Genomic DNA, 14,568 nt, shown 5'->3' on the forward strand with positions numbered 1-14,568 from the left:
TTTAATTTTATTTTGTGTCAGATCATCAGTGACAGATTGTTGAAGTGTCTTAGTTTCAAGTTAAAGACATGTCTGTTATTCCTAATATCAATGGGAATATATTCACTGTTATATATTATTAAAAACACCTATATCATTGAAAATTTCCTAAGAATCACTCAAGTCAATACGTTTTTCAATTACTTACTTAATTACGCCTGTTACCCCTCACAAAGGAACATAGGCCGCCCACCAGCATTCTCCATCCAACTCTGTCCTACCCAATCTCTTCCAGTTCTTTCCAGTTAACATTCATCCTTTTCATATCTGCTTCTATTTCCCAAAGTAATGTGTTCTTTGGCATTCCTCTTTTCCGCTTCCCTTTCGGATTCCAAGTTAGCGCTTGCCTCGTGATGCAGTTTGATGATTTCCCTAATGTATGTCCGATCCACTTCCAACGACTTCTCCTAATTTCCTCTTCAGCTGGAAGTTGATTTGTCCTCTCCCATAAAACGCTGTTACTGATAGTATCCGGTCAGTGAATGTTGAGTATTTTGCGTAGACAACTGTTTATAAATACTTGTACCTTCTTGATGATGGATGTAGTAGTTCTCCACGTTTCAGCTTCCTACAATTAAACTTTATATAATACTGTTAATATATACATTTAAACACTATTTAAGTCTGTGTTCACTGAATTTTTAATTTAACATATTCTATAAAGATGTATTCATATAAATTTACAACATTATTTGCATATTAAACAATATTTGTGTGTTGAACGGTTGTATCACCATCAAGGTGGCTTTTATTACTCTGAATATGTATATTTCATTGTAAACAATTGCAATCTGTAGAATAACAGTATTTTTAATAAAAAATGATAAACACCCAGAATCTTACTTACTGGATTACAGTGAGGCAGAGATACAGTAATTTGTGTTGTATCATGGCCCATTTCGAAATTTACACCCGATAATTTAAAGCAAATGATCTGGATACTGTTTCTTGAAAATGATAATAAAAATTTAAATATAATTTGACGAGTACGGATGGTATAGGTCCCTAGTTCACATTTTTGGAAGCTGTCCAATTATTTACTTTACAGTAAGTGGTATAAAACTGCTCCATATTTACTATTGAAGAAGCTTAGTCAATGAAATGAATAATGTGGTTTGGGGGGGGTGTAAAACTGCAGTCACACATCAATCACTGGATTTTAAATTCTTCTTCGTTCACTGATGTAATTGTCCTGACTTTGTCTCCTTAATATCAAAATATTTCCTCATGAAAATATCCTTATGTGTTCAGTCAGACGCGTGTGGTTTTCAGTTACTTCTGAAGTATTATTTCTTTCTACTTCAAGTAGTCATATGCTCTTTAAGGATACGAAACTCATCAACACATTTCTGGTATCGGTGTATTTTCTGAGCTGGATGCTTGAATTTCGAAGCTCACTTCCTCGTTCTAGAAAACATTAGAGTCTTACTCAATCTCAGAAATAGAAAATTTACTAAAATGCCCATCCGAACTTCAAATTTCTTCTAGAGTTTTGACTTACAAGTATTTCATATCATTAGATATTCACCATCTGAATACACTCAAACAGTTTCTTTATGAAGCGGAAACTATTCAATATATGACCTAAAATAGTGATTTGTAAAAGAACAACTTGTTATTCCTAATTTATACTTGAATAAAACGCCCAAGTACAAAAATGTCACTGAGTTTGTCGGACGGATTAAAGTTGGAAATGACGACTGATGGCTTCTTTGGGGTTGAAATGCAAGATCCCGCGTGAGCGATTGTGGATGCATATTGCTAATGAGTCCCATACTGGAACGAAACAACTGTCCAGTGCTTTCAGATTTTCAATGGTGGTCTAGCTTAGAGCGACTCATGAATTCAATTGTTGAAATGACTACAATCTCCACAAATCCCTATTCTGATAAAAAAAACCCTGAGTAATTTGTGTTTTATGACAATTTTAACCTGCGGCTGCATACTGATAGCCAAATTTCAACTATGTACTACCTAATTCTAAGTAAAAGGATAATATCATTTCATAACTGAAAAAGCATATTTGAAGAATATGAAAATGTCAGCAACCTATGGTTTTAAAATTTCCATTATTCGTATTTCATGTAAACAACACACCAATTATCAGAGGCGGGGGTTTTGTGGAGATTTTAGTAATTTTGTAGTTGGAATCATGAGTCGAACATACCAATTATTCATTGCAATGACTAGAGGTTCTGCTTACCAGCTTGAGTTTTTATTAATTTTTTGTTGGTATTCAATAAAACTTATGAATTATTGACAGATGATCCCTATTTAAACATTAAAAATTAAAAACACAAAGTTCAGTCAAGGGATCTCTTTTCAACGAATTTATTATCAAGCTGTACAATCGTATATGTATGAAAATGTTTTGTTAAAGTACTAATTCCATGAGGAAATGTGAACAGGAATAACCAAGATGACGTAATAGAAAGATTATAACACTAGATTACATAATACGACTAATAACAATAGATTTAGTGAATAAGATGATTAAATGAATAAAATGTTTTTGTTATAATAATTGGATAGAACTAGAAAGGAAAGCCCAGGACAGAGTGAGTTGGAGAATGCTGGTCGACGGCCTATGCTCCATTGGGAGTAACAGGTGTAAGTAAGTAAGTAAGTAAAAATAAATAAGGTGATATGATGAGTATTCATCAATAAAATAATGAGAATGTAAGACATAAGTAAAGGGGAATGCGGTGATAATAATAATAATAAGGCCATGGTAACGATAACGATAAGACGTATTTCTTTTGTACACATAGTTTTCATATATATCCGATTGTACAGCTTGATAATAATTTCGTTGAAAAGAGATCCCTTCGTTGAACTTCGTGTTTTGAATTTTTTTGAATTATTGGTCCCGTTACACATTAATCACTTCTTCATTCATTTTCTTTCAATAGGAATCTATTTTTGTTAATCTGTTTGTTTGTCATTTCATTCATCTGTTCAATGTTTTAAAAAGCAAACATATTTGCACATGATAATCCCTGAAAAAAAACCAACACTTACCAATTATATTTTTCTCTAATTTCAACGGATCTTAATAGTTGAGATCATGGATCAATTGAAGCTAGACTACCATGGAAAACCTGGAAGCACTGGACGGCCGTTTCGTCCTATTGTGCTTCGTTCAGTGCTTCCAGATTTTTCATGGTGGTCTAGCTTCCATTGATTCATGATCTTAACTATTAAAATTACTATAATATCCAAAAAAACCCTTCTGACATTATATGGATCTGTTAACCACAAGCAATAATTTATAATCTTAGTGTTCAGTATAGAATTACATTATATCTGATAGTTGATAAGCTAATACCATATGCATGTGAATCATTTTTAGTCTAAGATCTTTTTTAGGTAAATAATGTAGAGCTAATTAATTGCTATACTAGCAGAAATAGTAGTTGGTCAAAAATCAGTAAAAGGTCACATTTTTGTTTTAAATAATGTTTTTTTTGGTCCCGTTTTAGCTTTGGTAAACTGAAAGTTCGAGATGAGGCCGAAGGATAACTGTTGTGGTTATGGAGAATAGATGGTATAGAACGATATAACGATATTGCTAATTTTTATAGGGAAGAATGTGTCAGATGATATTTTAAAAAAATCTTATCTGTAAGACTATCCAAAAATTCCAAGATAAAAGATATCGAAAAGACTGCTCGACAATCAAATGTTTAATATCTAATCGGGTGTACAGGAATATCCTGATCATTTAATCTATGGAGGATCAGAAAACATAACACCACTGAAAACATCCATCTTATTTGGAGACCTTTAATATTATTACAAAAGTCAAATATTTAGGACTGATATCATACTTTAAAAATATATTTAGACAATAAGCCCACTGATCGGTTTTCATGCAGGTTTATTCACAGGCTTAGTGATTCCTATCGAGTATTCTTTATTTGTAAAGTGATTTACAAGTCTAGCCTCAAGCTTTATAAGCAGAGTTAGATGGTGGCTAACAACGTAATCTAGGATATGCGTTTCTCCCTATTCTGGATTCGTCAGATGAATTTCCTCGTAACCCAGAGTTGATGTTCACTCCGGGATTCAAACCTGATAACAATTACTTCAAACACCATCTCGTTATCCACTTAGCTACAAAGTCAAGTTGACTTGTGCACTAGCGTGAATTTTTTAATTCAGTTGTTATTTTTTACACAAAAGACAATTTATTCACTGACTACAGTGTTAAGATGTACACCGGCCACTACTACTACTACTACCACTACTACTACTAGTAGAAAATATAAGCTTTATATCCAGAAAATAATTCTTTTACTAGTATTTTGTTGTTTCTTTTGTTACTTGAAATAATCACTCACCAACCTGTTTGTTAGTGATGATGCTTCTATCTTATTCAAAATTATTCTCCTATTGGCATTTACATGACCACAGTGTTTACACTTGGTAATGATTCATCAAACAAAAGTAAACAGTTTATACCGCATAAATAAATAAACCAGGGAATAGAACTATATTGACCAGATATTTTTTAACATAGTGAACAGCACCTAATATATGTAGAATGATAAGGTCAAGGCAAAATCAGGTATGTAGTAATGACCATGAATCATTGTACAATGAATGTAAATGTTAAGTAATCGTCATTTGTTATGTTCTGTTTGAATTCATCTTATGAAGTAAATGTAATACTTAAGTAAAAATAATGGTTGAAACTGTTTTTTTTTTAAATAAACCATAATTCTAAACAGTAGGATTGGACTTACCAACACGGTGGTCCACGATCTGGCCACCGGGAACGGATATTTTTTAATGCTCCGACAACCATGATATTACGAAAGTTGACGAGATTCACACATGAAAACAGTAGCTTTTGATCCTTAAATTTTCCTTTGTTTCTCTGTGATCATTATTCTTGCTTCTACCACAAATCGAAGCCTCGTTAACAGTAAAAGACTTTTATTATTCATTTTTCATACTCTCATTTCCAAGAGGGTAAAAGTTTATGTTTTTTACTTTTATTTCTTCTTTGTAGACTCCAGATTTGTCACGCTATTTAACTTGCGCTAGTATATACATTTAAGTTGTATTTATTATATTGGATCTGAAAACATCAATGATTCCCATAATATTGCTGGACTTATGAGCTATGAAGATAGGTTAGTATAGACCTACCCGTATATCGAGACTCTGAAAATGAGATTATTCAGTTTGAATTCAAGGACTTTAGTTAAAAATCTGACAAGAGCTTATTGAATAAACTGAAAAAATCCTTAGTTATTGTTCCTATCATTTGTCTGTCATTAGCTCTAATATCAAGCACTGTTTTGACTTAATGAAAAGGTATCGTTTCGAACCTATCGCACATAATCATTGAAATAAACACCTAACCTAAGTGGAAATATCGGGTTTTATAGCTTTCTTTCACCAGTAAAACAGCGTAAAATAAACCAATAAAGAGGAAAAATAAAAGGAACATACTGAAATATCTACACAGATGTTCATGTTTTGACCTCCAAACTTGTGTGTTGATTTCAAATTACAAGTACTGAACTATATGGTACTTCATTAAAAATGGATATCAATGAATCATTTTTTGAAGAGTATTCCAGAAGTCGTGACTGATTACGTATAATCACATACACACTGAGAGAGTCAGTGTCAGTGATAATGGACGACCACTAAATTACATAATGAATTCGCATTACTTTAAAACGCTAACCGTTGAAATCTTTTCCAATGGATTCATAGTATTGTTCATATTGCATAGTTTGTAGACCCTGGGTTAAATGCATCTCATAGATGTGAATCCTAACTACTAAAGATTATTAATCCAAGAGGAAACAATTATTTATTATCAGTGTAGGGTTCTGGAGATTGTTAAGTTTTTGAGTGAGATCATGAATCGATCGGTGTCAGACCACCACTGAAAACCTGGAAGCACTGAACGGCCGTTTCATCCTATTATGGGACTCCTCAGCAGTTCGTATCCACGATTTATTGTCCGCTCGTCTGAAATGGGATAAGATAACGACAATCAGATCATCATTTTTGAGTTGCCAATATTCAGAGTTTTGATTTATGTTGATGAATATGAATAAATTAATAAGATAAAAAGATAGTTATAATAGTTTGTCGTTCTATGAACCAAATTATAAGCTAACCGAAATCTTATGAACAGAAAAATAACTTCAGTGTAATTTTAACTTACTCACCAGATACTTCATTACTAAATAAGGCTACATAACTTAAGGCATTTAGGATAGATAATGGAGTATAGTTTGATAAATATAAAATCAAGCTGAATCATAATTTTGACTGGTATGGTTTAGTTAACAAAATTCTTTTGTTGAAAGCGTGATTCAATTCAAGCTAGACCACCAGGGAAAACCTGGGAGCACTGGACGGACGTTTCATCCTATTGTGGGACTCCTCAGCAGTGCGCATCCACGACCTCGCCTCGAGATATTCCAACTTATGATTTACCAGTCTCGCGTCCAGTGCTTCCAGGTTTTCCCTGATGATCTAGCTTCAATTGACTCACGCTTTCAACGATGAAAATATTAAATCTTCACAAAAACCCCTTCTGATAATAATAATTCTTTTGATCGATTACTATTAATTTATAATGAAATCCAAATATAATACATCGTTCCTGGTATTCTTCTCTGTTTGTTCTCTTAACTTTAGCTACCGCCTAAGTATGCCTAACATGATCAAATCAAATCACGTGAATGGTTTCACAAATAATCGTGATTTAAATCACACTAATTATAGTGGAATTCATCAAACCAATGGATATACAAATAAACCAAATAATTCATCTGGACGTTATACAATTTTATCCAAATCAACAACAGTAAGAAATGGAACAAGTAAAGGTTCATATCATCCTGCTAGTCATTATTTTCAACTTGATACAACAAAACGTTCTCATTCACAACAAAGTATAGGATCAAATCTTTCTAATGGATCTATAAATGTAAGTGATAATAGGAATTTATACAGTTTTAATGGCAATTTATCTCATTAGGCTATTTATGATTTATTGAAGTCAAAATTATTATGTTTCTGGGTAGTGACTGAAGATTAAGTAGCAGAGAATCATGTCTAATAGTTCTGAATTAAAAATCTCTGAAATGGTAATCAGATTATGACTTAATTTTAAGTGAATTTAATTAAATTTTCATGTATCGTACGAAGCTGCTACAATAAAGGATGGTTGTCTGGAGGAGATTGTTTACAGTTCGCGGTTTTTTTTTTCTTAAATCAATATGGTTATGAGAACCAATGAGAAGTAATAAGCGTTAGACAGCTGTTCAAACCTATTTACTGTATCCTGGAACAGTACGTACCTAAAACGTTATGGATGACGGAGCTGTGAATATTAGGTTTTGACAGAGTTTACTGACTAATTCCACTGAAGTTGTTGGTTCTGTTAGCTTTACTTATTAAATGTGATGTAAACAGACTAGTTTGAAAGTAACTGAAGATAATCCATGAATTAAATTTTTATTTGTTCTTCTTTCTTCGTTGAAACATATTCAACATCAAACAAGATAAGTTTTTTTGATTTTGATTGGTTTTAAGTAACATCACAACCAATTCACCTGTGTGCAACACATATTTTTCGGTAAAAACTCTATTTTCGCTACAACAGTCAGAGGAGTTGTAAAATATTGTCCAAAATTTAGATCCTGAGGAATCTTTATATATATATATATATATATATATATATATGTCATTTACATAGTATCTGGATTTTAACGGTTATATTCGGTTTACTCTGCTACTATTATGAAGGATCCAGTCTAAGCTTAGTGAATTTGGATTTATTGTCAAAGTTATAATCATTGTCAAAACTGAACTGTGCAAGATAACTCTAGATAGACCATAATGATAGACCATAATGCAAGTTTATTTTTAAAAAAGCTGTACATAAAATTAAAACATTATGATGGTATTAGTATGTGGGAAGCAATTTCCCACAGGTGTAACTCTAAGTTATTCTCTAGACTATGGATCACAGAGTCTTGGATCATTAAGCCAAATAGCGTACTTGTTCTGACTTTGGAGAAACCAAGACTCTGTGCTCGACAGTCTAGAGAATAGCTTAGAGTTGCACCTGTAAGAAATTGCTTCCTACAAGTATAAGACATACTTTATAGAATAAAATACGTATTTCAACATGGTGAATTTTACTCAGTGTATCGTACAGAAGTTGGTTTGATTTTTGCACTGTAACATGATTTATGAAAGCCAAACTGATAAACATTCTCATCTGTTACCCAATCACTAGATGAAATATAGGTAACTTAGGATTTCTAAACCTAATAATGTCTAAATGAGATAAAAACTGTGAATCGTTTTGTACGTTAAAGCAATGGGTAGTTTTTATATAAGATAGCCAATCGAATAATGTTTAATAAACATGACAGATGATTGACGTCGACAGCTGAAAGTCAGATTGCCTTTCAAACCATTTGTTTTTTATTCTGTGTATTCATTCATTAACCTCTCATAGACACTCAAAAGATAATAATGATATTCCTTGTAATTCACTGAGGAAGATTAGTGCCTTAATTTTCTTAATCAAATATTATGAAGTCGGTTCGAGTCCCTGTATGACAAATTAACATTATAAACAGAGTCTCAGTTTTCATTTTAGTCTTACTCGAGCTCATATGAGTGTCATTATTAGAAACTAAGAATAATAAGTAGGTACAAACATTAAAATATTTATGAATGAAACCTGAATCTACTTGTAAGTAGTTAGACTAAAATTATTCGAAATAATAATCATACGATGGTCAATGGTTAATTTAGTGAAGCAACCGAATAATTGGAAATTCCCTACACTACAATCAAATTGATAAACTTCAAAAATTCTTGTGCATTCAAAAGCATCTTTAGTTAAGTTGATCATTATTAGATGTTAGATCTGGCATAGTGATTGATCTCAAGTTTGATTTTGCAATGGCATTCTATGCTCTTGAAAATCTACAGTCCTTAAAGTCTGAACAAAATCGGGGGGGGGGGTAAAAAGTATTCGAAAGTATCTACTCTTAACGAAAGTCTGGTATGGGGAAACAAAGAGTATCTGTAGAGTAGCTAATTAACTGAGAATTCCAAAAGCTGGTCATATTGGTAATAATTTATCTGCTTCATTACTCAGTCATTCACTTAGTTATAGTCAACCTAAAACATCGAAAAAATGTGCATCACTCTAAACTGTCATAATTCACATTCACATGAAAAAGTCGGAATTTAATGGGCTTGAAGTCAAAGATGATTAAATGTAGTTTATGGATATGAATACATGAACATAACAAATTTAATTTACAAAAGTAACAAATCAAATAGAAGAGTAAGACATAATAAACGAAACTTCGTTAAATATATAGACTGATGGCCTTTGTATCACAAAATCCACCAAACGTTTTATGTAGTAACCAGCAGATAGCATTTCGATTAGTGTCACTAATCGAAATGCCTTTGTTTTACAAAGATTTTGTCATTAATCAGTCAGCTAAAAATCTGGATAATTTACAAACGATTATATGTTATCATTAGAAAAACCATATCACCTAGTTATCACCAAAAGTCATTACGAAATATTAATCTTTTTCACAAGCCTAAGCAGGGGTCAAACGTCTCAGAATACTTGGGTCGAATCATGGAATCCCGATAACAGAGCACCATTTTTTAACCATTTTGTCAGCACCCCTAAAAAATTAGATACTGTTTTGTATACTACTAACAATTTGGCAGTAGTTAAAAAGATAACAACTTATTTATTTGCATCATAAGTCGTTATTCACCTTAAGTTATTGTTATGGCTTTATTTAAATTGCTAGAGAGAACCATTTGCATGAAAACTTGATTTTTGGTTACCACATTTGGTCCTAATCGCACTTTGATGATCGATCATTTTAGATGGAATTTTGTTTTAAATAACAAAGAATTATATGTTTTAATTTTGGATAAAAGGTCTTTTAGATTATTCCACCTTCTGAATGGGTCTACAATAGTAGTTGAAACCGAATCTTTTCCTGAAAAAATGGTTGAATATTACACGTGAACTTTGTCTGAGTCGAAGTGGAAATTCTCCGTCCCACAAATGTAAATTTCCACCGATTCTAATTTCTCTTCACTTAACGGAGAACTAGGTATACTAGTGAAGTAAATTAAGTGTATACCCATTGGTTTCCTTCGATCTTTCAAAGAGCTTCAGATTTCTTTTCCAGTACTAATTTTGTAAGGAATGAATGATTCGTTTCAAAACTATGTTGTTTTCATCTAAAATCTCGATAATTATGCTAACTGAACTTATAGGGGTTACGACACGTAACCATATTTAGGATAGGACTTCCAATTATGTTCTTCCAATCTCCTGGTAACATGCCCTGTGTTGAGAATAGGTTATACATTATACTGAAAGACCCTTAGATATAAGGTTTAAGTTTATTTGTGATGTACTTCATCAGATATCCCTGGTTTTAGTATGTCAAGTTTATTTATTAGTCTAAGGAGTCAGAATCTCTAGTAGTCACCGTGTTATTAAAAATTTGATTGTTCCTGTGCGAAAAATCTATATACTTTGCTTTATACACTTTGCTAAAATATTTCAAAAATACATCAGCTTTGCCAGAATCACTGTCTACGTCATCTTCCTTATTTATACAAAAACAGGCGTTCAATCTATTTTGTACAGCCACCTATAAGCTTTGCTCTTACCTCGTTTCCGAACTTTCGTTGAAATGAGGCCCAGCTTTTTACCGTTTGTCAGTGGTATCCGTATCTATAAGGACTGGTTTACTGAAGACACCATGTGCAACAACAGTTTATAAATCAAAGGATTATCCAGCCCACTCATATATATATATATATATATATATATATATATATATATATATATATACATAGTATAATAAGTTTTGGAAATAATAATTATAGAATTCATATCAGTTTACAGGCATGAACAGCTTGATATAGATAGTTGTATTAAGTGTAGGGAACAGATATGTGATATAATACTGTTTTAAGTTTTATAGTTCAGAAATTGTTTAGGCACTACATTTTTTACATGTATTACAGCAATGAAAGGCATCCACAGAGAACTTCCACTTGTTTTTAATTTGACATTCTGTTGGTGTATGAATGGTGTATTTAGGGTCACCTCCTGCTTCATAACGAATTGATTATAACCATCTGCAACTAGAGAAAATAAAACGAAAGCAGAGAGCACAGAACAACATTGGCAAGAATGACTAAAATAGGCTAGTCAGATCTACCATAATACATGTGTAAGGTTTTTTTGTGATATATTATTGGTATTAGATATTATTCAAATTAGTTAAGGTTTCTAGGGTCAGTTTAAGTGTAAAGTAACAACTAGTAGGTAGGTTTACTAAGTGGATTCAGTAATAAGAATGGTTAAACATTTGCAGTTCCTATAATCTCACCTGTGGAATTTGATACAATTACATGTGCTATAACATTTAATGCATTCTAAGAGGAGAAGTAAGAATCCATACAGCGAATAAAGGATTTGAGTGATTTTATCTGACAGGCAGATTGTGGTAAACTATTCCAGAGTCTGGGAAACTTAGTGGTAAATTAATTTATGTAGAGAGATAATTTGGGAAATGTCTGTAATACTAATGACAAGGAGTTATGGATGCTATAACTAGGAGTTTCTGCATATTGAACTATATCATTGGATGTAAAGGAAAGTTTATTATTTAGTTTGAAGAAAAAGATTAGAGTCTTCTCTTCCATACATGGTCCAGTCCAAGTTTATTACACCTGGACTTGTAATTTAAGGTGCATTCAGTCCCAAGGATGCAAAATGTAAATCATTTCTGAGTGGATTCCAACCTTAAATTATCCTTTTGTGCTAACACTATTGAGAATAAACGGGCGGTATTCTAGGATTGATCGAAAACATACTTTATACATCAAAATACGGGACTCATTGTTATCGAAACTACGAATTGTACAACTCAGAAGACATTGGGACTTGAAGGTCTATTTATTGATCTGTTCTGTGGAGGACGAATTGTATGAATACCTAAGTCGAAAGAATAACTTCTCAAATTAAATTTCCACTAACATAAAGAGAATTTGTATACCAAATAACGGACAGTATTTATTCAAATATAAACAAGTTTCAATACATGGTAACATTTATCCAAAATCGTAAGACCATAATTTGAAAGTATCCAAAGTTACACAAACGATTTATCTAACATTGATAAAGAGTCTGTTTTCAGAACACTCTTAAATATGTTACATGAACTACTTATTAGAGATCTAAATAATTACAATTGATTGATCAATGGGTGGTGATCAATGTCATGCGTGTCATGTCCTTCTTAGTACTGATCGAATGCTATCGATCAAGTTGCAATGTGGCTACTAGTCTAGGTGGCTCCACACTACGTGCACTATGTTGGGATAAGATGGTGGTTGGAGGTGGTCAACAGGAAACCATGGACCCAGGTTTCGTGCTAATTGGCACTCGTCAGCAAGGCGTACCTGTTTTCTTGAGGGAACTGATGCTCTGTGACAGATTCGACCCCGTATCGCCCAGCTTCACAGTCAAAGGCGTTACCACTGAGCTATTCGGGGCGCGATCTAAATAATTACCAATCTTTTTTCACGAAAAGAAATTCCAAGAAATTATATTATGCATAATCATAAACAATTTAATAATAATAATAAACAATTGTTGTTGACAGGAGCATAGGATCGCGGTTAGATATATGGTATTAATAATTCATGTCTAATTGTCTACAGTTTGAAGCACATGATCACTTCAAAGATGTCAGTTATAAAATATATTTGGTTCGAAATATCTGACGTTAAGAATTTATTGTAGGGAATCTTTTTTGATAGTAAATCTAAGGAATTACCATTTCATCAATTAATCCAATGTAGGAAGCGAAAACATTATTTCAATCATTCTGGCGAAGTAGCAGACTGAAATGTTATGGAACTAAGATACCTAAACTATTATGATTTTTTAATGAAACTTTTACCACACAAATAGTAGACCACATGACAGACATTTTAAGGGTAGAATGTTTGACGTTAATTGTAAATGTAAATAACATTTTTGACTCGCTCGCTCCCTTTCTTTCTCCCTCTCTTTCTCTTTCTCTTTCTCTCTCTCTCTCTCTCTCTCTGTATACATATTGTCCAAATTTCCGAAATATGCTCTTCGTCAAAAGAGAACTGTACTAAGTGTTCACTTGGTTGATATGCGTTGAAAGTGATCATCGGTTGATGAACTAATAAGAAATAGAATTTGATTTGTTTTCGATCTTTGATCAGTAAGATAGAGGAATAAAATTTGTTTTAGCAAAAATGTGCTTTTATTTATGATACTTTTATCGTTCCTAGCAATTGAATCTGAGACTTTTGTTTCGTTTTGTTTGGAACTCATCAGCTGGAGGTATTTACATTCCAAGACTGATATTCTCATTGTGACTTGAACCATGTATATCCGATTGACATATTCTACATAAGACTAAACCTACGTCCTAGATTCTACTAATAACCACTATTAAGAGACGCTAAAACTCGTATTGAGGTAAGAGAAAGAGAGGTATCTACTAAGGCATCACATATTTCGACAACATTATGTGACATTTAGTCCCATAGATCAATAGACGTTATAATAATGGTTACATTAAAGTAGAAATAACTAGTTAACTAGTTAATAATGTTGAAAACAAATGTTTATCAACTATGACTCTACAAGTTTGAAGCAGAACATTGTTTTGTCTAAAGATTAGTAAAAAGGATCAAGTATGAGATTCATCCATCAGTTTCATGGCTGTTATATGTCGTACAGTCTTCCTTAAACTAACTTCTAAAGTAATTTGGTGATTAGTGAAAAATTGAGTTCTATTCCATTAGTGTTAAATGAAAATTTAACTATAAATCATTCATAGCTGAAAGCGTGAGCCAAATAAAGCTAGACCACCAAAGAAAACCTGGAAGCACTGGACGGACGTTTCATCCTATTGTGGGACTCCTCCGCAGTGCTCATCCACGACCTCACCTGGCGAGATTCGAACCCAGGACCTACCAGTCTCGCGTCCAGTGCTTCCAGGTTTTCCCTTGTGGTCTAGCTTCAAATGACTCACGCTTTCAACTATAAAATTACTAAATCTCCACAAAAAACCCCTTCTGATATAAATCATTGTAAAATAAATTTTATGGATTGAGAAATAGACTTTTGTCTGTATTAATATTGAAAACAAATTTCTAAATGTTACCCTTTCTTCTCGCTTTGTAATTTCTAAACAGTAAACTATACTCAGTTGAAACGAATTAGTATACGACTGGTTCCAAGAATCAAGATTCCAGTTTATGATTCATTCAATGATAGTCTGTAAAAGGAAATAACTCACATCCGATTGTAAATAACATGATTGAGTTACCAAGATTTTAAGATGAAACTCAATGTTTTATGTGAATAAGTTTACATAATCATTTATTTATGATATTATAAGCAAAGATGGATAGTGGCTAGCA

The 14,568-nt window shown here is 32.6% G+C and overlaps 1 protein-coding gene across 1 annotated transcript in view; it reads left to right on the forward strand.

Annotated features, from left to right (window-relative positions):
* The window catches only part of Smp_161510 (hypothetical protein), a gene marked incomplete at its 3' end in the record, with an annotated part of 62,129 nt that overhangs the window by 7,985 nt on the left and 39,576 nt on the right, over positions 1 to 14,568 (forward strand). Inside the window, exon 2 of the mRNA XM_018790605.1 lies at positions 6,712 to 7,003. Within this exon, the coding sequence (XP_018646120.1) occupies positions 6,725 to 7,003 (279 nt within the window). The 5' untranslated portion in view covers positions 6,712 to 6,724. The remainder of the gene's footprint in view (positions 1 to 6,711; positions 7,004 to 14,568) is intronic.

The sequence above is a fragment of the Schistosoma mansoni genome, assembly GCF_000237925.1.
Source record: "Schistosoma mansoni, WGS project CABG00000000 data, supercontig 0049, strain Puerto Rico, whole genome shotgun sequence".
In the NCBI taxonomy this organism is placed as follows: Eukaryota; Metazoa; Platyhelminthes; class Trematoda; order Strigeidida; family Schistosomatidae; genus Schistosoma; species Schistosoma mansoni.